The sequence below is a fragment of the Hyalella azteca genome, unplaced genomic scaffold, assembly GCF_000764305.2.
Source record: "Hyalella azteca isolate HAZT.00-mixed unplaced genomic scaffold, Hazt_2.0.2 contig5597, whole genome shotgun sequence".
NCBI lineage: Eukaryota > Metazoa > Arthropoda > Malacostraca > Amphipoda > Hyalellidae > Hyalella > Hyalella azteca.
The window spans coordinates 1-21,156 of NW_025935781.1; the positions used below are offsets into that span (position 1 = coordinate 1).

Sequence of the window (21,156 nt, forward strand, 5' to 3'; positions counted from 1 at the left end):
ACATGGTGCAATTCTATAGGTTATTCAAAAGAACCTGGTCTTATGTCATTTTGAACCGATCAACGCTTCTTTACGGACCGATCATAAAACACACCTTCACCGGCAAAAGCTTTCACACTTCTGAAGAGAGGTGAGCTGACAGCTACACTGGCCGTGGGTGGGCCTTTTTTGAATTTGAATGCATGCATCGATTTGAAATCCTATACGCATAGTATACAAGTCATAGAGCCTAAATTTTTAGTATCTATGCAAAAAATGTACGTTTCTGCATGGATTATAAAGCTGTTAACATAACAAACTTTGAATTATCTCTGGTGCAAGAAATACTTGCTTAAATAATTTTATTTTCAATATAAGCGACTGGATGCAACAATCGGTTCGCAAGAACCAACATAGCCCTGAACAACAGTAATTTCGATTGATGTTAATTTCTAAATTAAAATGTATTTAGTCAGTATTTCTTGCATCAGAGATACTTTCAAGTATTTCAATGCTAACAGCATCAAAATCCACGCAGAAATGTAATTTTTTAATAGGTTTTACACTGAAATTTACGCTCCTAGTCCAAAGAACTGAGACTGATTTCAAATCAAAAATGACTAAATTGAATCCATCACACTTTTTGGCACCTTCTCTCACAGCTGATTGCAGTTGCAGTGCATTTTTTTAGCTTAAGTTGCCAATACGTATTTAATGTAGTTTTCTGTAGTTCCGTTGGTACAAAACTTACAAAACAACATTGAATTATTGATTGCTAATTTCTTGCATTAGGTTAATTTTTATGATTCAAATTAATCATAGAAGTTATATCTCCATAATTCCATGCTGAATTAATATTACTCATAGAAGGTTCACATACAGGCTACAGTGATACAGATGCCAGCGCTAGCAGCGGCAATGAAAGGAACTACTTTATTGTTAGTATCTTGACTAAAAATATAATATCGTATTCTATTTAGGTCCGGTCTCTTAAGGTGTTCCAGCAACATATTTTCCATTACTATTTATTTAAATGTATTAACTTGTGGCGCAGTAAGATATTAAATTGTTTGAATTCTAAACCAAGGTTATGCTTCCGCATCCAGATGCTAGCGCCAGCAGTGGCAACCAAAGGAACTATTTTATTGTTTAGTATATATATACTACATAACTATAATAATAACAATATATTATTCTGCTTAGGCACAGTCTCTCAAAATGTTGCAGAAACACATTTTACATTACTAATTATTTACATTTATTTGTTTGTGGTACAGTGAAATATTGCATTTTTTTTCACAGTCGATGTAGCTACTACGTGTTGTGTGTGACGTCACCGCTAGCCATATCAACAAAGCCACAGTAGTGAAGATGGGACCAGTTTTGCATTGAAATCAATGGTTATTTGTGAATAATATTTTCGATTGTGATATTATAACATATTTCTGATTGTGATATTATAACATATTTCTGATTGTGATATTATAACATATTTCTGATTGTGAATTAATTTTGATTGTGATATTGACACTTGACAGTAGTGTCAACATTTGAACATCAAAGTTCTAACATCATGAATTATGAGGTAAAAGTGTAAGGACTGAGCAGAGCTAGAAGTCTAGAATCATGGCTGTGGCTTAACCAATGTCATTGTCATTTTTTACGTCATTGATATCATTCTGGAACCAACGTAAGTAACTAAGGAATTTCCCAGTTCAAATATTTATTGATTTATGACTATTAATCTAGAAACTCCACATATTTCTAAAGGGAGTTGTGATGAGACCATGGGGTCGATTGTCAAACTGTTGAGTTTAGACCATTGCAACTTGCAAGAGAGGCCCAAGGGCCAAGGGCATGGGGCCTTATGAAGGGTTAAGACCGCCGCATGGCGCTGGACCGCCATAAGTACCTCTCTTCATAGAATTCCACTATGCAAAGTAAAGATGTTATTCTTTGCGATTTTCATCAATAGTGACATAACTACATTATTGTTTTAGGCGCTTGAAATAAGAAATGTAGCATTACCCATTAAATTAGCATTAGTGCGTTAACAATGTGTGCATTTGGGGCGGTCCTTTCTAGCTTTCTAACGCTGTTTGGATTCCAGTGGCAGTGACGTTGCACGCGTTCTGATGGTAATTGGATTCTTGTGACTGGCGTTGCACACGTTCTAGCAATGATTGGATTTATTTGACTGTGACGTTGGACGCGTTCAAGCATTGATTGGATTCTTGTGACGGTTACGTTGGACTTGGACGCGTTCAAGCGTTGATTGGATTCTTGTTACTGTGATGATGCAAGCACTGTTTTTTTTTCAAAGAAACAGCTGTGGTATCTTGCAGAGACTCATCAGTGATGACGATGGACTGAAAGTGGAAGTGTGCTGGACGTTCCAGATTTTTGGGTCCTGCTTTCCAATTAGCTATGTTTACCAGTTAATATATTACCCCTCTGGATTTCCACACTGTTAAATAAAGGGAACAAATGCCCAAAAAATTTGTTTATTTCAATAATTAAATACACTAAAAATGATTCATAATCACGTGGGACGGTGGGTGTACTTATAAGTTCAATGATGCAATCAATGAATCAGTCAAACTGTCAACATATGATTGCATGTGCAACTGTTGCAAGTTCCAACTTGCAAGTTGCAAGCGTGTACCTAGAAAGTTGTAGGTAGTTTGGCTCAGTCGACAGTCGTGACAGCACTAAATAAGAGAAGTGCTCAGAGTCAGAGCATCTGGGGACTTCACAGTTATTCAGAATTCAGATCACGAACTACTACTACTATCATACTGTTAAGTGTTAACACTTTCAGATAATGGATATCAGCATATTTGCCATATCAATCTCCTCTGAACTTCTCACGTTAGTCACGTAAAGCACAAGCTGCACAACCACCACAATGTAGGAATAAAACTATAAATATTACTTAAGTAACCTTCTTTATTATTAATTCTACGCAAATTGAAAAGAAATACCTTCTGCTTAGAACTCTCGCTCACTTTATCCCAGTCTAGAGCCATGAACAAGAATAGATTAGGATCGACGAGTTAACATACCAAAACGAACAGACAGCTGAACGTTTTCTCGCTTACTGCATCAGTAATCATTTAACCCCCAACCCTAGATTGTTCAACGTCCAAATTCAAAGGGAAAACCTCTAGCTAGAAGATGGAACAATAACCAATCTTTTTCGAGTATAAACTGGTATAAGTGCTCAAAAAAATAGCAAAACATAGTGGTTCATGGACTGAATAGCGCTTTTTCATCTATCTCATATAGATGTTGCGTGAAATCTTTAGAAATGAAAGTATTATTATTGAATTAATTTAAATAATGTGTATATAGTTTAAATACTGCCGGACTTCAAAGTTTGATTGTGTTTTACTTTAGATCAACATTTTTGACAACATCAAAAAAGAAATATTAGAAATTGTTCAAATAATATCGCCCTTTTTAGATTGAAACTCATTCCAGCATATGGTCGTTGCCATGGAGACGAGTTGATTCAGGGTAACCAGGCAACTCGAGTGTAGAGTGGTTAGTTCAAAGAAAACTTTATTTCACACACCTGTAAAACGAAATAAGGAAACAAATACGTCCTAAGTAACTGTGAAAGGTTTTTTTAACTATTTCTTGAATTAATATACTTTTCAAGCAAGCTCGATAAGCAAAGAAATATACTAAAAAAAAATTACCTAACCTTTGTATATATTATTACCCAGACAATTCTGAATGATGACTTCAACTCAATCACCAGGAATGCCAAGTGCGTTATTGGCAGCTAGCAAAGTGAGCACAATATTGACAAGAGATAAATTTTTCGGCAAGAAGAGGAACCAATCAACGTCATCAACTGCATCAGTTTCGTCCATGCTTACAACGAACGCTAGGCTACGACAATACAAGCCTAACGCCACCCCGACAGCAGAGGGGCGCTTCAAACTCAAAGATACCGAGTGAGTATTTTTAGTGCATTTTCTCATTTATAAAAAAATGCCCTATTGTGCTCGTCATGTCCGTCCGTTTGTCTGTCAGTCCGTGACTTCATGTTTTCGTCGACGAGAAAATGCGCTCTCTGTCACTCACTGCAGTGAGTACTGAGTTATGTTTTTCATCTACCATCAATGCCAAAAGCCTTGCCAGCTGCACAAAGTTGCAGGTTTTCCAGGAAACTATCTTTTTAATAAATAAAATCGAACTACCTCTATCTAGCGCGATCAAAACAGCTTAGTAGTTACCATGAGGATACCAAACCCTACAAATCGCAGTTTTGATCAAAATTATAAGGTTTTAATGACGAGCTACGAGTTATGTACAGTTTCTGCTGAGTGGCGACTTATGTGTCATTGACGTTATCCAGTTGAATTTCACTGCAACGCTCTCTGTCACAGACTGCAGTGAGTACCGAGTTATATTTTTTCAGTATGTTCGCATCGTAATATTACAGTTAAAATCAAAGTACAATCGAACCTGGGACTTTTAAAATATAAATACAATATTTTACAAGTCAATTTTCCTCATTATAGGCCTAAATTACTACCTATCTAAATGAAATGGAATAAATATTGAAATAATTACGCACTGCTGCGGTGGCGGCAGATAAGAGATAAGGCCTGTCGTTATTTACAGGCATTGCAGAATCTTTGCAGCTTCCCGCGGGTCTCGAACCTGACACTCGCTTTAATGTTCGGGACTGTTCGGGCTCGTATCTAGGATACTCACCGCATTAGGATTATATAGGGGGGGGGTTGATTTTTTAAGAGTGATATTGTGAAAAATTGAATTATAAAGAAGCGGAGTATGAGCTGGGCTAAAAAAGTACGATTTTTAAGGCGGTAAGTGAAAAATTTATTAATAATGAAAAAATACGAGTTTCTCTTAAATTTAAACAACTGTTAAATGAGATATCCTTACTGAATATGAGTTGACTACTGAATATGACTAAAGTAACTAAATTTAAAATTTTTTAAATGAATTCTGTGAGACGGGATTCGAAATAACTGTAGGTATTCTTAAATTTCCGGGACTTTCTATCCTGGCAATGCCGTGCTGACGGTAATCTATAGCGACTTAGATTATTATTGTTCATATTATTCATGTTATTCGAATCATTCATATTACCTATATTATTCATATATGATTATTCGTACCTATTAAATCTATAAAAACTACCAGAAGTGCCTCAACTTATATATTTAACATATAACTGATATATTTAATTTTAATTAAATATATTTAATATATAGCTTTTAATATATAACTCTTATATATATGTATATATATGTATTATTTAATATATAACTCTTGCATGCAGGGAGCTGAACAGCGAACTCTTGTCGTGTGACTGGTCGCCGGACGGCAGCACCGTAGCCCTCGCACGCAGAGATGGAGCTGTAGGTTCAGTCATGGATAAATTTGAATTTTTATACATAAATGAATATGAAGATAACTGTTAATTTTTATTATTATAGTATTTTATTATATATAATTAAATAATTATTGACAAATTATATATTAAACAATTTGAAATTTTTATGAATGTTTAATCATTTGAATAAAATTGAATTTATTGGTAACAATTTTAAACTTTTAAAATAATTTTTGAATTATACATATATAAAGATGCTAAAATAGGAATCAAATTCAACTTAGCTTAATTAATTTAAACATTTTATTTTGAATGGTTGTGTTTGTATCACTTTTTAAAAAAATTATTCCATTTTTGGCTCCTCCTATATTTGAAATTATTGTAATGCCGTGTAAACATTAGATACGTGATCCGCAGTATAACAATTTATAAATAACGATAACAATATTAATGATAATAATAACAGCACATATTGCATACTTGATCTGCATTATAACAACTTATAAATAACGATTGCAATTTTAATAATAATAATAACAGCACATAATGTATAATAATTTTTCCTCATCTACTGCACAAAAAGGGTACAAGGAGGGTATAAGGAGATGGTATATACCTCCTTATACAGAGGTATAAGGAGGTATAATACGCGTGCGAATAATGACCAGAGAATTCGTTGATTTAAATTATCGGAGAGTCGGACAATTTTTCAGATGACGTTGGTAGATTAAAAGGCATATTTCAGGAAGTAGTTTTAGTTTCTTAGCGACGTTTCGAATGCAACAAACATCATTCATTTTCAATTTACAAGGAGCATTGAATATTGAAATTTTTGTCGAAATAAGTACAAAATATATCTCGAGATATAATATTACATTATACCTCCTAGGTTATAGCAGATATAATAACATATCTCGAGGTATAATATTATATTATACCTCCTAAGTTATAGCAGATATAATAATATATTTCGAGGTATAATATTACATTATACCTCCTAGGTTATAGCAGATATAATAACATATCTCGAGGTATAATATTATATTATACCTCCTAAGTTATAGGAGCTATAATAACATATCTCGAGGTATAATATTATATTATACCTCCTAAGTTATAGGAGATATCATAACATATCTCGAGGTACAATATTATATTATACCTCGTAAATTATATGAGGTACAACATTGTACAGTATCTCGAGGTATAATATTACATTATACCTCCTAAGTTATAGCAGATATAATAATATATCCTCTTAAGTTATAGCAGATATAATAATATATCTCTATGTATAACATTATATTATAATTCCTAAGTTATAGAAGCTATAATAATATATCTCGCCCCCCCGAGGTCTCGTTGCGGAACTGGACTGACACCGCCCCCTCCCCCTGCGAGTTGAAGGCACCGCGCGAGGTCGCCTGCGCTACCACCGTAGCCTGGATACCTGTCGCTCAGCAACCTACCCTCATCGTGGCTTGTTAGTGAACTTAAGTTAAGTTAGTGAACTTGAGTTGTTAGTGAACTTAAGTTGTTAGTGAACTTAAGTTAAGTTAGTGAACTTGAGTTAAGTTAGTGTACTTAAGTTGTTAGTGAAATTAAGTTAAGTTGGTGAAGTTAAGTTGTTAGTGAACTTAAGTTGTTAGTGAACTTAAGTTAAGTTATTGAACTTAAGTTAAGTTAGTGAACTTAAGTTAAGTTAGTGAACTTAAGTTAAGTTAGTGAACTTAAGTTGTTAGTGACCTTAAGTTATTAGTGAACTTAAGTTGTTGGTGAACTTAAGTTGTTAGTGAACTTAAGTTAAGTTAGTGTACTTAAGTTGTTAGTGAACTTAAGTTGTTAGTGAACTTAAGTTGTTAGTGAACTTAAGTTGTTAGTGAACTTGAGTTGTTAGTGAAATTAAGTTGTTAGTGAACTTAAGTTAAGTTAGTGTACTTAAGTTGTTAGTGAACTTAAGTTAAGTTGGTGAACTTTAGTGATGTTATAGTTCAGAGACCGAAGCATTAACTAGCTTTAGTACACGTAGCGACCCAAGTACACGTAGCGGCCTAAGCACACGTAGCGGCCCAAGTACACATAGCAGCCTTATTACACGTAGCGGCCCAAGAGCACGTAGCGGCCTGAGTACACGTAGCGGCCTTAGTAAACGTAGCGGTCTGAGTACACGTAGCGGCCTAATTACACGTAGCGGCCTAAGTACATATAGCGGTTCAAGGACACGTAGCAGCCTAAGTACACGAAGCAGCCCAAGTACACGCGTAGCGGCCCAAGTACACTTAGCAACCCAAGTACACGTAGCGGCCCAAGCACACATAGCAACCCAAGTACATGTAGCGGCCTAAGTGCACTTACCTGCCGATTTCTCGTCTGTGAGACTTGTGGGTTTACTATGAGAATCCGTCAGTGTTTGGCTTACTGAGTTACGAACTCTTCACTATATTTGATAGTACCGCTCCTGGCGGCTGAATGGATTAGATCGAAATCGCTGGATTGAAGTTGTACATAATTCAGTCCAGTTAACGCGAGGACTGGTGACTGGTCACTAGGACGAAGGATCCTTCAGAGTAACACTGCCCCCCTCGTCACTAGGACGAAGGGACCTTCAGAGTAACACTGCCCCCCTCGTCACTAGGACGAAGGGACCTTCAGAGTAACTCTGCCCCCCTCGTCACTAGGACGAAGGGACCTTCAGAGTAACACTGCCTCCCTGGTCACTAGGACGGAGGGACCTTCAGAGTAACACTGCCCCCCTCGTCACTAGGACGAAGGGACCTTCAGAGTAACACTGCCCCCCTCGTCACTAGGACGAAGGAACCTTCAGAGTAACACTGCCTCCTTCGTCACCAGACAGTGACGGGCGTCTGGTGACGTGGCGGGGCACGAATATCCTGCAGGAGGTACATGACGAGCGGCTGGTCGACCTGAAGGTACACGTCCTACAGTGCGGCTCCATCGTCACCTCAGCCGCCGACGAGGTTCATCTCAGGGACGCTGCCACCCTCACCAAAGTCGCCACCTTCACCACCAGGTTCGTTCACATTAAAATGTTTCATGCTATGCAGGAGCATATGTTTAGTCTTGAAATGCCTAGCAACTTACGGACCACGGTTTATACTTTCAAAATTCGCTAAGTGAACGTAAGTACTTACGCTCTATTTTCTTGTCTACGATTGGTGGATTTTGCTTAAAAGGCCGTCAATGATTGGTTCATGAACATACAATCTCTTAACTTTTTTTGAAAATATAGGACCAGGCAATAAGTCCAGCAGCTATCTCAATCAATCGTCAGCTATGGAAAGATCGGGTTCCAAAGGCCGGATCCCTTGTGAATCAAGTTACGAAAAGTACAAGAATCGGTAACAGGCCATGGGCCTATTTCTTCAACGCCGACACTTATATTCTATTCGATTCTATGCTTGATTAATATTTATGATTATCAAATTAATCATAATTAAAGATGGGTGTAATAAAATATGATCGGTTTTCTTCGTCTAGCTTTATGTTATGTTGCGTTAATTATGAAATTGTCCTTATATGGTATGGCTATGTGACGTTTTCTTCATAGTACCGGCATGGTATGATTATGGCTATGTAAAATATCATCATCTATGTTATTGTAGTAGCTCCGCCATATATAAAGTGATCGCACTATCGGATAATTTCATTATTGCTCATACTTTTATTTCTGACGTTGTCTATTTTATTATTCAGGCGGTGATGCGTACGTCGAGATTAAATACATATAACTTTTTGATATCCTCATCATTCATTATATTGAGTGAGATAATTTACTCGGGAAAAAACGAAATTATGTATATTAGACCTAAAATCATGATCCAATGAATTGAATTACATTATGTAATCAATGTAATCAACTGAAATACATTTCTAGCTTTAGGTAATGCTTGTTCGTCATAATGTTTGCTTGTTGATCGTTACACGATATTCTGTTCCTCATTCTCATTAAATCGGTTTCTGTAAAAACTAACGATATGGAATTATAAAAATGACAACAAAAAATTAGTATTCTGACTAACGATCAAAATAATTTCTCTTGAACGTGAGTCGTGAAATAAAAACAATAAAGCAACGTAAAACGAATCCTGAGAACTAAAACACACGTACCAAATACGAGATAATAAAATGTCATCCCATACTGATTAACCGCTATCTGAGGATCGGGATACGTGACTAAAGTCGTGAAGGTGTAAGTAAGACTCATCTGTCTAGATAACATATCTTATATACGGGGTGGTTATACATGAGTTACGATACAGTGGGCCATACTTTCAAAACTCGTTAAGTGAAGGTAAGTTCTTACTCTCTATTTTCTTATCTATTATTGGTAGATTTTGCTTGAAAGACCGTCAATGATTGTCTGATGAACTTACGATCTCTTAACTTTTTTTGAAAGTATAGGCCCAGAGCTATAAGCAACGGGGTCGACCGTAAGTTCGGAGAACTAAACCGACGCTTAACATGGTGGAGCGCTTATCAACTACTGCGGGTGCATTACTAAGGTTCCCAGCCCTTATATAGGCTTCGTACTTCCGCCCCACCGGGTTCTTGTCCTCGTGACACAAGTGCTGAATAATATGTCCACTAAGCGTCTAAAGCAAGCTCCCAGTGACACCGTGGACTCAACTAACTCGGTCTGCTTGTAAACACATGAGGATTTGTATGCACAAATAGCCTAATAAAATTCGCGGTATGTTAAATTTCAGCCTCCGCCCCAGAGTTGCTATGTTCGCGTAGGAGTTATTCTGGGTCAGTTGGCCAACTGATCGCAATCAGCGACTAGTCAGAACCTGCTGGCCGACTTTATAGTCTCCTGAGAGTAGAGCAAGAGTTGGCAGAATAAGTACCTGGCTCTGGTAGCTGTCTGATTACGGGACCGGAATGTAGACCGAAAAGCGGACAATAGGGAAGCATATGGTGGACTATATGCTCCCCGAGTCCTAAGCGTTCCTTAATCCAGAGCCGCCCTCGGCTCTAAATTTTGTTTGGGTTACTCTCGGACATATATAATAATGTTTTTAAAATGAAACTATATGAGAACAATATTGGTCGCAGGCTCGGCGGCCAGGGTCTGTTGGGGTTCGGCCGAGTGGCCACCGTGACGGGCGGCGGACCGTCCATCATCGGCGGCGGGGCGGCGGTCTGGTGGTGGGATGCGCGGACCGGGGACATCGTGCGCAGGATACCAGGCTCAGGCGTGCGCGGCGACGCCTTGCACGTCCATCCTGCGCAGGATAAGGTGACGTGTAGGATAAAGCTAATATAATAATATGTAATATAATTGTATTATTACCATATATAATAATATTATATATTATTATATATGATACATATTATAAATAATAATATATAATAATAATAATAATGAGANATATAATATAATATAATATAATATAATATAATATAATATAATATAAGTCTCACACAACTCTTCATAATTATCAAGACTAGATATGAATTAGTGATGTATGCGTTAGAACATGTATGAAGCTTATATATATTGCGATCAGGTGCTATACATTAAAACATGTGTGAAGCTTATGTGTATTGTGAACAGGTGCTATTCATTAAAGCATGTATGAAGCTTGTATATATTGCGACCAGGTGCTATACATTAAAACATGTATGAAGCTTATATATATTATGATCAGGTGCTATACATTGAAACATGTATGAAGGTTATATATATTGCGACCAGGTGCTGAGTGCGGCGTGGCTGACTAAGGAGGTCATAGGGTACGGGGGAGCCGAGGAGAACCTCGTCAGGGGCTGCACCTGCGACGACCAGGTCACTGCTTACGAACTCCAATGAATTTATCGAAGTTACCGTTCATTAATAGTTTGAAATTTATTTGATTAATTTTTAAAGTATTATTTATTTCAAAATTAATTATTATTTTAAAATTGTGGAATTGGTTTACGAATTATTGCATACACATAAAAATATTGAATCACTTTAAAAACTGAAATAATTTAAAAATGATTTGATTGAATTTAAAATGATTTGAATAATTTAAAATCTGTTTAATTAAATTAGAAATTATTCAATCAAGCAGCTAGACATAATAAACATAAACAATTAATTTTCAATTAGCAATCAATCAATCAATATCAATTAACAGTGATGAACATAATCAATTAATTTTCATAATTTTAACACCCAAAAACTCCAGAAATTCGTTTAAATATAAATAATTATTTGTATCAACACAATATTCAACGAAAATCGAAAAAAACATATTACGAAGAAATTCAAAGTCGGAATGCATAGCAAGGAATAAATTCCATAATCCTGACGTAGCAATATATGAATATTTATTATTTTGAATGTATTGAAACAAATGTTGAAGAAGCTCGCACCGAAACCTGTGAAAGTCTTTTTACGAAACACACGAGTCTGAAAACTTTCGTTAACTTTCTTTCGAGATCAAAAAGCAGGTAACCAAATGACATTTTAATGGAATGGGACGTTTCGAAAATACAATTTTCATTATCAAGCAGGTGAAGGTTTCGCAAAAATTGAAATTGAATTTTCGGAAATGACAGTAGTACATATCAATGGTATACGTAGTGGATACAGTTTAAAATATAAGCTTAAAATTACTCTGATAATAATTTCGCCAGTCTCGATGGGTCAGGGCACCGCTTAACTATGCTGGTGCAGGCCTCCAATATCAACTTATTGAACTGTTTTTTGCTTCCAGCTCTATAATAGATTTAGTTATGAATGTTTCAAGTCGAACTTAGATGAAAAGGCGAATGGTGCAGGCCTCTTCGCTATTTCAGCAACATTTTTTATTGGTAAAATTGGCCGACGATTCTTAAATGTTTTCAATGAAAATATTCTTAATTTACTTAACGATTTATTTGCTTTGAAATTGATGGTTAAATTGCCATTTTAGCAAGATAATAAGATAAATATGTTGAAATTTACTTTAGGAATGTAAAAAGTAATCTTAGTTAGTTTTCTATATTATTATTTGATTTAAATGTTGCATTGAAAACATAATCTGTAATAATTAATCTATAATCTGCAATAAAAACATCTGTAATTATTATTTATCTGATTAAAGCATAATTTCTTATTAAAAGTGACGCGTTAATAACAAAATCTATGTTAGATGGGGTTATAATTTTAAATAAGTTAAATTTAATCAAATATAAAAATTATGTATGATTGAAATGACCTTCAATTTAAAAATTCAAAGACAACATTTAAGTTATTTTTTTTTACAAATTCTAAATTACCTCCAATTGTAGATATTTAATTGATCAATTCCAATGCAATTTTCCTTGATAGTTTATCAACTCTTACATTAAAGTTAATTTTTTTACCAATTTTAAATTACCTCCCATTGTAAACATATCAATAACCTATTCCATTGTAATTTTTCTTGATGGTTTATCAACTCGTACATTAAAGCTAATTTTTTTACAAATTTTAAATTACCTCCCATTGTAAATATTTCTTCAATCTTTTCCATTATAAATTTTTAAATAGTTTATCAATTATTCGTCCCCCAGAATTAATCTATTCCATTACAAATTTTCTTGATAGTTAATCAATTATATTATTTATTCGCCCCCCAGACGGTGGGTGTGCTGCGGGGGCTGCGTTACCCCGTGTGGTCTCTGAAGGCCGCACCAGGACGGGGGTCAGCGCAGGGCAAGATGGCCGTCGCCGCGGGGAACTATCTTCATTTCGTTGAAATTACTAAATAATAAAAAAATAAGAATTTAGTCGAAATTATTAAATAATAAAAAAATAAGAATTTAGTCGAAATTACTAAATAATAAAAAAAATAAGAATTTAGTCGAAATTACTAAATAATACAAAAATAAGAATTTAGTCGAAATTACTAAATAATAAAGAAAAAAACAAAAATTTACATGCCCTATAATATGTTCTATTACTAAATAATAAAAAAATAAGAATTTACTTGCCCGACAATATGTACTACATATTCGAGTAACATATTGTAGATAATAAAGTAGCATGTATTTAATTGAACACAGGACAATCCACCCAGTCGAAATTACTAAATAGTCAAAAATAATAAATATTTACGTGCCTTACAATATGTTACTACATAATCAAGTAACATATTGTAGATAATAAGGTAGCATGTATCGAATTATTACTACTTTTAACGCAATACAATCCACCCAGTAGAAATTACTAAATAGTCGAAAATAATAAATATTTACATGCCCTACAATATGTTACTACATATTCGAGTAACATATTGTAGATAATAAGGTAGCATGTATTTAATTTAAAGCAGTACAATCAACCCAATAGAAATTACTAAATAGTCAATATAATATAAGTGTTTTTTAAAATAATTAGAACTAATTACGGTATTTAAGTGAAAGTTAGTGTGTCATGAGGCGCATTAACAACGCGTCACAACAATGTAATATTTAATATGTACATGTGTAGCTCTGCTAACGCAACAAATAGGTAAAGTAAATGAATTAAATGGATAGATAGCTCAAATTAAGACGCTTGGCCGTTAGTTGCCGAACCACTAGTGTCACTTGCGGGCCTCTCTTTGTGCTGGTGGTGTACACTATATCGACACTTTACGAACTCGCCTGTCAACTCGCCTGCGGACTCATCAGTAATTTCTCTATTGTCGCATTTTTATTAACTAGTTACATTCTGAAATTAAAGCAGATCTATTCATAATTGATGGAGTTTTGTTTAAACAATTAGCGCAGGCGAGTTTGAGTCCGCAGACGAGTTCACGAGCGATCCGCAGACAATTTTACGGGCGAGTCCGCACGCGAGTTCGTAAAATTGTACACATTCGGGCACGTCAAAGATTTCTTAATTAGTTCTTTTTGCATCGCATAAATGCTCGCTTTCCCACGCTAAATAACCAGACTGAGAAGCACTGTTTGTTATTAGCAGCCCGGCATTACGTTCAAACGAGGCATTATATATCTTGCTTATTATTAACTCTTCAATTAAGATATAATGTAAATAATTCTACATTTTAGGAATAAAATACAAATTCTAGTAATTGGCTGCGGAAGCTGTTAGTATGCGGCGACTGCATTTATTGTTAGGTATTTTAATAATGTTTTCAGTTTTATAGATAATGAAAATTTTTAAAGTATTATTTGCTCACAGGCATCGACTTGAGAGCATGTCATCGCCTTCGAATTAAAAATTATGTATGCATTGTTCTTCCCGTGAAGATTTTATTATACACGGATTGAAGTTTTTCTTATCAAGCAGTAAAATCATGAACAATTTCTTCAAAATGTAGTTCTTATTCACTCTAGTCACAGTTCTTATTCACTCTAGTCACAGTTCTTATTCACTCTAGTCACAGTTCTTATTCACTCTAGTCGCAGTTCTTATTCACTCTAGTCGCAGTTCTTATTCACTCTAGTCGCAGTTCTTATTCACTCTAGTCGCAGTTCTTATTCACTCTAGTCGCAATTCGTAACTCTGTCGCACACATTTTATCAGAGGCTATCCATCATCGTCTATTTTCGCATTACTTCTGCTAGCTCCTTTAGTTCTTTTAATTTACAATTATCCCTCACTCCCCAATATAGCATAGCATCCACATTCCTCCCGCATTCCCAGGTGTTTTAATTGTCCCGCCTGCAGGTAATTCCTCCCCTTGTATGGCAACACTGCTGCATCCAACTCGTCCATGCGACACAACAGTCGTTTGGCAACACTGCAGTTGCAATTGTTTGGCAAACAATCATCAATATCCTGCATATATAAGTTCATATTCAAGAAACGTCCAGGAATGTATTTTGAACAATAAAATTTGTCTATATTACATTAATTAAATGCAATTCATTAATTAATACTAGAACATTAATTCAATCTGATAACAGATTGAATAAATGCTATGAATGATGTTAAACGTATAATTAAGACATAATTTAACATTAATGATAAGGAAACTTTGAACCTCATCCTTCATGTTGCCGTATCCTTTAAAGTATCTTTGCTTAAACTTTAAAAAATTAAGCTACTCTCTTTACACTGTTCGAGTTTATCAAGGATTTGTATTTTTCTATAGCATTTCCGGAAGTTATTCGACTAGTTAATGAACGCCACTGCGGACAACACTAGACAGTACACAGTAGACAACCACAACCTCCTCGCGCTCAGTGCTCGCCTGGAGCTCAGTAGAGGAGGTGTGTATGTGTTTGTTGCATCAACATGTTGTCGCGAAGTCCGTTTCTGTGGATAGATTGATAGTATAAAAAATAAAGCCAATAAGAATGCCGCATGCTCTATTTTTCAAATCAAGTAGAGGCATTGAGTGCATCATCGACTAATGCAGTGATTGCTTTCATGTGAGAAGTGAATTTCGAATGAATTCTAATGAGACAATTATGGTTAGTGAGCCCAATTAAGGACAGCCGGTGAATTGGTCGCAGACAGCTTCAAGTGCTTCTGATAGTGGTAAGGCATAAATCTCTTAAGTGAGTCTTGACTTGAGTTAATTATTTCTGTGTACATATTTGTTGTCGAAAGGATTTTGGATGATACTCAAGTCCAGCGTTAGTGTTTTACAGCAGTCAAAATTTTAACGATTTCTACTCAACTGTAAACAATGACAAGAAAACTATCATTTTCCCCGAGTTGAGCAAATACCAAAATACGGCGATGCGTCGGAAATTCGCGAAGATCATTTCGGTACACGTTTTGCGCTGCTATAATTTCTTCTCTTTTTCCATTCCTGTTCCTCGAATTATCGATTTTGCAACGATCGTATCATAAATGGAACACAAAGTCAGAGAAGTTCTACCGTCCAATGACGCATGACGCATTAGTCGCCAGTCAGCTGATACAGCACTTACCTCGCCACCCGTCATTAAAAACCTTATAATTCTGATCAGAACTACGATTTGTAGGGTTCGAGAACCACATGATAACTACGAAGCTGTTATGATCGTAATACAAAGATGTGTTCAGTTTTGTTCAGCTAATAAATCATAAATATTGAAGACTAAGTGCCGTAAATCGTAAATAAGTGCCGTGACAGCGTTATCAGCAGTGACGGTAGAGCAGAATTATTTAAAACTACATTTAGATCGTATTTCCGCTTGCTGTAAAGCAGGATTTCCCAAATATGTTGTAGTGCCATGTCACTTGGGTAGTTAAGTGCGGTACCCGCGTAGCATCAAGGCATTTTAGTCGCTAATATGTAGCATTACTAGCATTTTATTTCACGTAATGCACTAATAATTGACGCATTGAGTACGTTCACTGTTTGAATTTAAACGGTGGATCGCTTGGATAGCAGTTGTAAAGTATCGTCTTTTTACTGCGCGTTGGGCAGTTCAATGATCCTACGTTATATCGCACTTCATCTACCGCGGCTTCACTTCATCGCGGGTTTGCTATAAATATCAGAATATCAATGGAGAAATCCTACGTAAATCTTCCCTGGTTGCGGAAGAAATTGACCGACAGATCTAAAAATCCTGCCAAACTTGATCGGCAGTGAAATTGTAGGAAGGCTTTGTTATAACATGAAGCAATGTAAACTTACGTAACTATTACAATACAAATACTTGAGTGCTATTATTGGTACAATTCTCCATCGCGGATTTCACTTTTCGAACTCAGGAACGTAAAACCCGCGATTGATGAGGGATTGCTGTTAATCTTTTTGTAAGCGTAAAATACTTGAATTATTATCGTTCTTGACTCAGGAAGTGTTTGCGTACCAAAGTTCTGTAATCCTTAGTATATGATGCTTAGAAGAAGTACGAAGTTTTTACTTAAAGATTTGATTTTCTGAAAAAAAATCTCGTTAATTTCGTAGCGCTGCTACTGATCTCCTTCAAACCTCAATTTACTCCTTCATAAGACTGACCTCTAATTATCATACGATCTCATAAAATTTTCTGCAATCATTAGCTTCACTGCAGCAACTTCAAAACTTTTTAAGTTTTTGCCCAATTTAAGATGCCATAAACGCACGTTACCCTCCTAAATACTAATTTTTCGTTTATTACCCTCCTAGTTACAAATTTTTTCGTTTATTTATTGTTGTTGGGAATTATATTTGAATTTTAAATACCTACCCTAGAAAATTGGTACTTTACTACCTAAGTTAATTTACCATCCGGTTTGGGAACCACTCTACTACGCACTCAGAAGAATGAATGGGACAAACTGTCCAAATCGTGACACTTTCTGCACTGATACGACCTTCTGCCGATCAAAATTCGGCCAGAATGACACTCACAAGGGTAGAAAAAGTATCGATATTTGGACAAAGTCTAACACATTTCTCAGAGTGCGGTATGTGGACTTCGCCAGTGAGCGCAGTTGGTGGAGCTCAGTAGGTTTTGGTTATTTTTTTGTGAATTAAATATATGAGTTTTATCACTATTAATAAATTATGCATTTTCCTGGTAAATTTATTGTTTATTCAAGTTCGGTCGCCTAGTCAAGTGCCGGCGCGACAGTTTTTTTTGATGTTCGTTAAACTTTCTCAAAAGGACAAATTGCTCTGGAATTTCATATCCCATGCCAGTCATATGGGTTCAAATATTTTCATCCTCTGTCCACTGCAAATTATGTCTACTGCAAATTATGTCTACTGCAAGTTATGTCCACTGCAAATTATGTCTACTGCAAATTATGTCTACTGCAAATTATGTCTACTGCAAATTATGTTTACTGCAAATTATTATGTCTACTGCAAATTATGTTTACTGCAAATTATTTCTACTGCAAATTATGTTTACTGCAAATTATGTTTACTGCAAATTATGTCTACTGCAAATTATGTTTACTGCAAATTATGTCTACTACAAATTATGTCTACTGCAAATTATGTCTACTGCAAGTTATGTCTACTGCAAGTTATGTCTACTGCAAGTTATGTTAACTGCAAATTATGTCTACTGCAAATTATGTCTACTGCAAGTTATGACCACTGCAAGTTATGTCTACTGCAAGTTATGACCACTGCAAGTTATGTCTACTGCAAGTTATGTCTACTGCAAGTTATGTCTACTGCAAGTTATGTTAACTGCAAATTATGTCTACTGCAAATTATGTCTACTGCAAGTTATGACCACTGCAAGTTATGTCTACTGCAAGTTATGACCACTGCAAGTTATGTCTACTGCAAGTTATGTCTACTGCAAGTTATGTCTACTGCAAGTTATGTCTACTGCAAATTATGTCCACTGCAAATTATGTCCACTGCAAATTATGTCTAATATATACGCTCGGCTGACGCTTGCGCTTTAATTGACTTGTCAAAATACTAGTAACTTGTCGAAAAGTTTAAGCTACGCCGATAAAAAATAGTTTGAAGAAGATGCACGATGCAGACATAGACTAACCACACCTAACCACAATCACTAATTTTGTAATCGCAACAGCAAGTGATTGATACTGTTGTAGTTTAACGAAAAATGTTGCAGTAACAACACAGAATTTTATGGAACTATTAAAAGGCAGGGATCCTAACCTTGGTGGGGGAAAAATCAAAAACGCAATTAAAAATTTTATATTATGAAAATTGTTGTATTATAGTTTTAATTTAATTTATTAACGTACAGCCGTAATAGAGCAGCGTTGTTGTCCAGGGAGCAGTGTGGCCTTACAGCTTAATCCTCAGAATATTTCTTGATCTTTATAAGAGAAGAACAATGCGCCACGTAACAGAGTATACCGTACACATAACTGTAGGTGCTTGCTCATTGGAATAGATACGAAATTTGGTGTCATGAGGAGCTTCTTTGTCCATAACGTTGCCGCTTGACTATAGAAATAAGCTTCTCTTCGATTCCTATGTGAATAAGATGCCATTTTTGCATAAATATTTAAAAATGTGCGTGCTGTACATTGGCCGGCATAGATATTTTTCTTGATCTATTTTTTGGTCATTGCGAACTGGCGTAAGGATATAGGAACAAGCTTGCATGGCTACCGCTTGGCTGGTAGCCTTCCGGTCGAAATGGACTGTTTGCCTTCTAAATGACATCTTTTATTGAAAAATATGAATCAAAAGAGATTTGATTCTCTTCAACAGCTAAAACTATAGGGGAAACTTGGATTAGTGTTCTATTAATAAATTCAAATCTTGGAAGCTACTCCGTACTTCCAGTTTTCAATTTGGTTCACGGTTCAAGGCTTACGGCCTAAACAATTTCTGATATTGGCTGAGACTTTCTGATACTTTATTGTAGAAGCGATTTGTGTTTCAAGTTGTATACGTAAGTAAAACCGTTCAGTATCAATAATAAAACATGCGGGAGTTTGGCGCTGTAGTGCGTGCTGCTGTAGTGCGTGCTGCTGTAGTGCGTGCTGCTGTAGTGCGTGCTGCTGTAGTGCGTGTCGGTGGAGTGCGTGATTAATGACTTAGGATTGATGACGATATGGCTGACGATAATAATGGCTTGTGATTAATGGCTTATGATTTATGACTTGTGAATAATGGCTCATGATTAATGACTTATGAGTAATGGCTTATGAGTAATGGCTTAGGATTAATTGCAATTGAAAAATTGCTTGTGAAAATGCAAATTGAGTAATGACTTGGAGTTGACGGTTTGTGATTAATGACAATCGACAAATGGCTTATGATTAATTGCGTCTGACTAATGGCTTGGAGTTAACGGATTGTGATTAATGGCAACTGATTAATTAATGTCTTATGATTAATGTCTTGTGATTAATGTCTTACGATTAATGTCTTATGATTAATGTCTTATCATTAATGTCTCATGATTAATGTCTCATGATTAATGTCTTGTGATGTTACCGTGCCAGCAAGGTCACACTCGTCGTCCGTGTGGGCGCGCTACGTCTACGTCGGCTGCTGTGAAGGCTAACGCACGTAGGCGTGAACTGGGCGCCGAATATTAGCTTTGTTTCACGCGTGCGTGTTGTGCGTGTTGTGCGTGTTGTGCGTGTTGTTCGTGTTGTGCGTGTTGTGCATGTTGTGCATGTTGTGCGTGTTGTGCGTGTTGTTCGTGTTGTTCGTGCTGGGAGTTTTGTGCGTGTTGTGCGAGTTGTGCGTGTTGTTCGTGCTGGGAGTTTTGTGCGTGTTGTGCGTGATGTGCGTGATGTGCGTGTTGTGCGAGTTGTGCGTGAGTTGTGCGTGTTGTGCGTGTTGTGCGCGTTGTGCGTGTTGTGCGTGTTGTTCGTGTTGTGCGTGTTGTGCGTGCTGTGCGTGTTGGTCGTGTTGTGCGTGTAGTGCATGTTGTGCATGCTCTGCGTGTTGTGCATGCTGTGCATGTTGTGCGTGTTGTGCGTGCTGCGCGTGTTGTGTGTTTTGTTCGTGTTGTGCGTGCGACGAAACGAAGCATTCTTGTGTTAAGTTCATAAACCGAGACTCAACTGGCTTGTATTTGTGAGCCGGAATCGTGAAATTCGCGCATTAAAAAAATTCTTTAATTTAGTTAACAAATCAAGCATCATTTACGTGCCGAGCGCTTCGATTAAGTGTGAGATTAGTTCAGAAATGCGTTACTTGACTGGCAATCCACATTAAATAATCAAATGTAATCTGTGTATGACAGGGTTTTCTTGCGTATTATACACATATTACTCGAAATTGTTATCCACCTCCAAATTATTCGAAAAAAAATTTAGCATACATGTTTACTAGCGAGTAATAACGTACCTATTAAATAAAATTCGACCCTTGTCTTGCATAACCGAAGTTTTTTATGATTGGACTGACCTTGTTGTTATATTTTGATATCAGTGAATCCAGTGATTTAATTACGCGTATTTACGATACCCTAGCATATACATTTAACTG

At 36.1% G+C, this 21,156-nt stretch overlaps 1 protein-coding gene across 1 annotated transcript; it reads left to right on the plus strand.

Moving 5' to 3' along the window:
• Positions 1–3,676: 3,676 nt before the first annotated feature.
• Positions 3,677–13,099, plus strand: LOC125177913. The gene is made up of 7 exons (XM_047880575.1): positions 3,677–3,944; positions 5,303–5,381; positions 6,713–6,839; positions 8,207–8,387; positions 10,433–10,616; positions 11,076–11,165; positions 12,968–13,099. Exons 1-7 carry the CDS (start codon positions 3,721–3,723, stop codon positions 13,097–13,099), a joined length of 1,017 nt encoding a protein of 338 aa, XP_047736531.1. The 5' UTR covers positions 3,677–3,720.
• The last annotated feature ends 8,057 nt before the right edge of the window (positions 13,100–21,156 follow it).

Coding starts and splice junctions, on each gene's coding strand:
- LOC125177913 (XM_047880575.1), top strand. CDS start 3,721: ATGATGACTTCAACTCAATCACCAGGAATGCCAAGTGCGTTATTGGCA. Junction 5,382..6,712: donor TCGCACGCAGAGATGGAGCT/GTAGGTTCAGTC, acceptor CGCCCCCCCGAG/GTCTCGTTGCGGAACTGGAC. Junction 10,617..11,075: donor TCCATCCTGCGCAGGATAAG/GTGACGTGTAGG, acceptor TATTGCGACCAG/GTGCTGAGTGCGGCGTGGCT.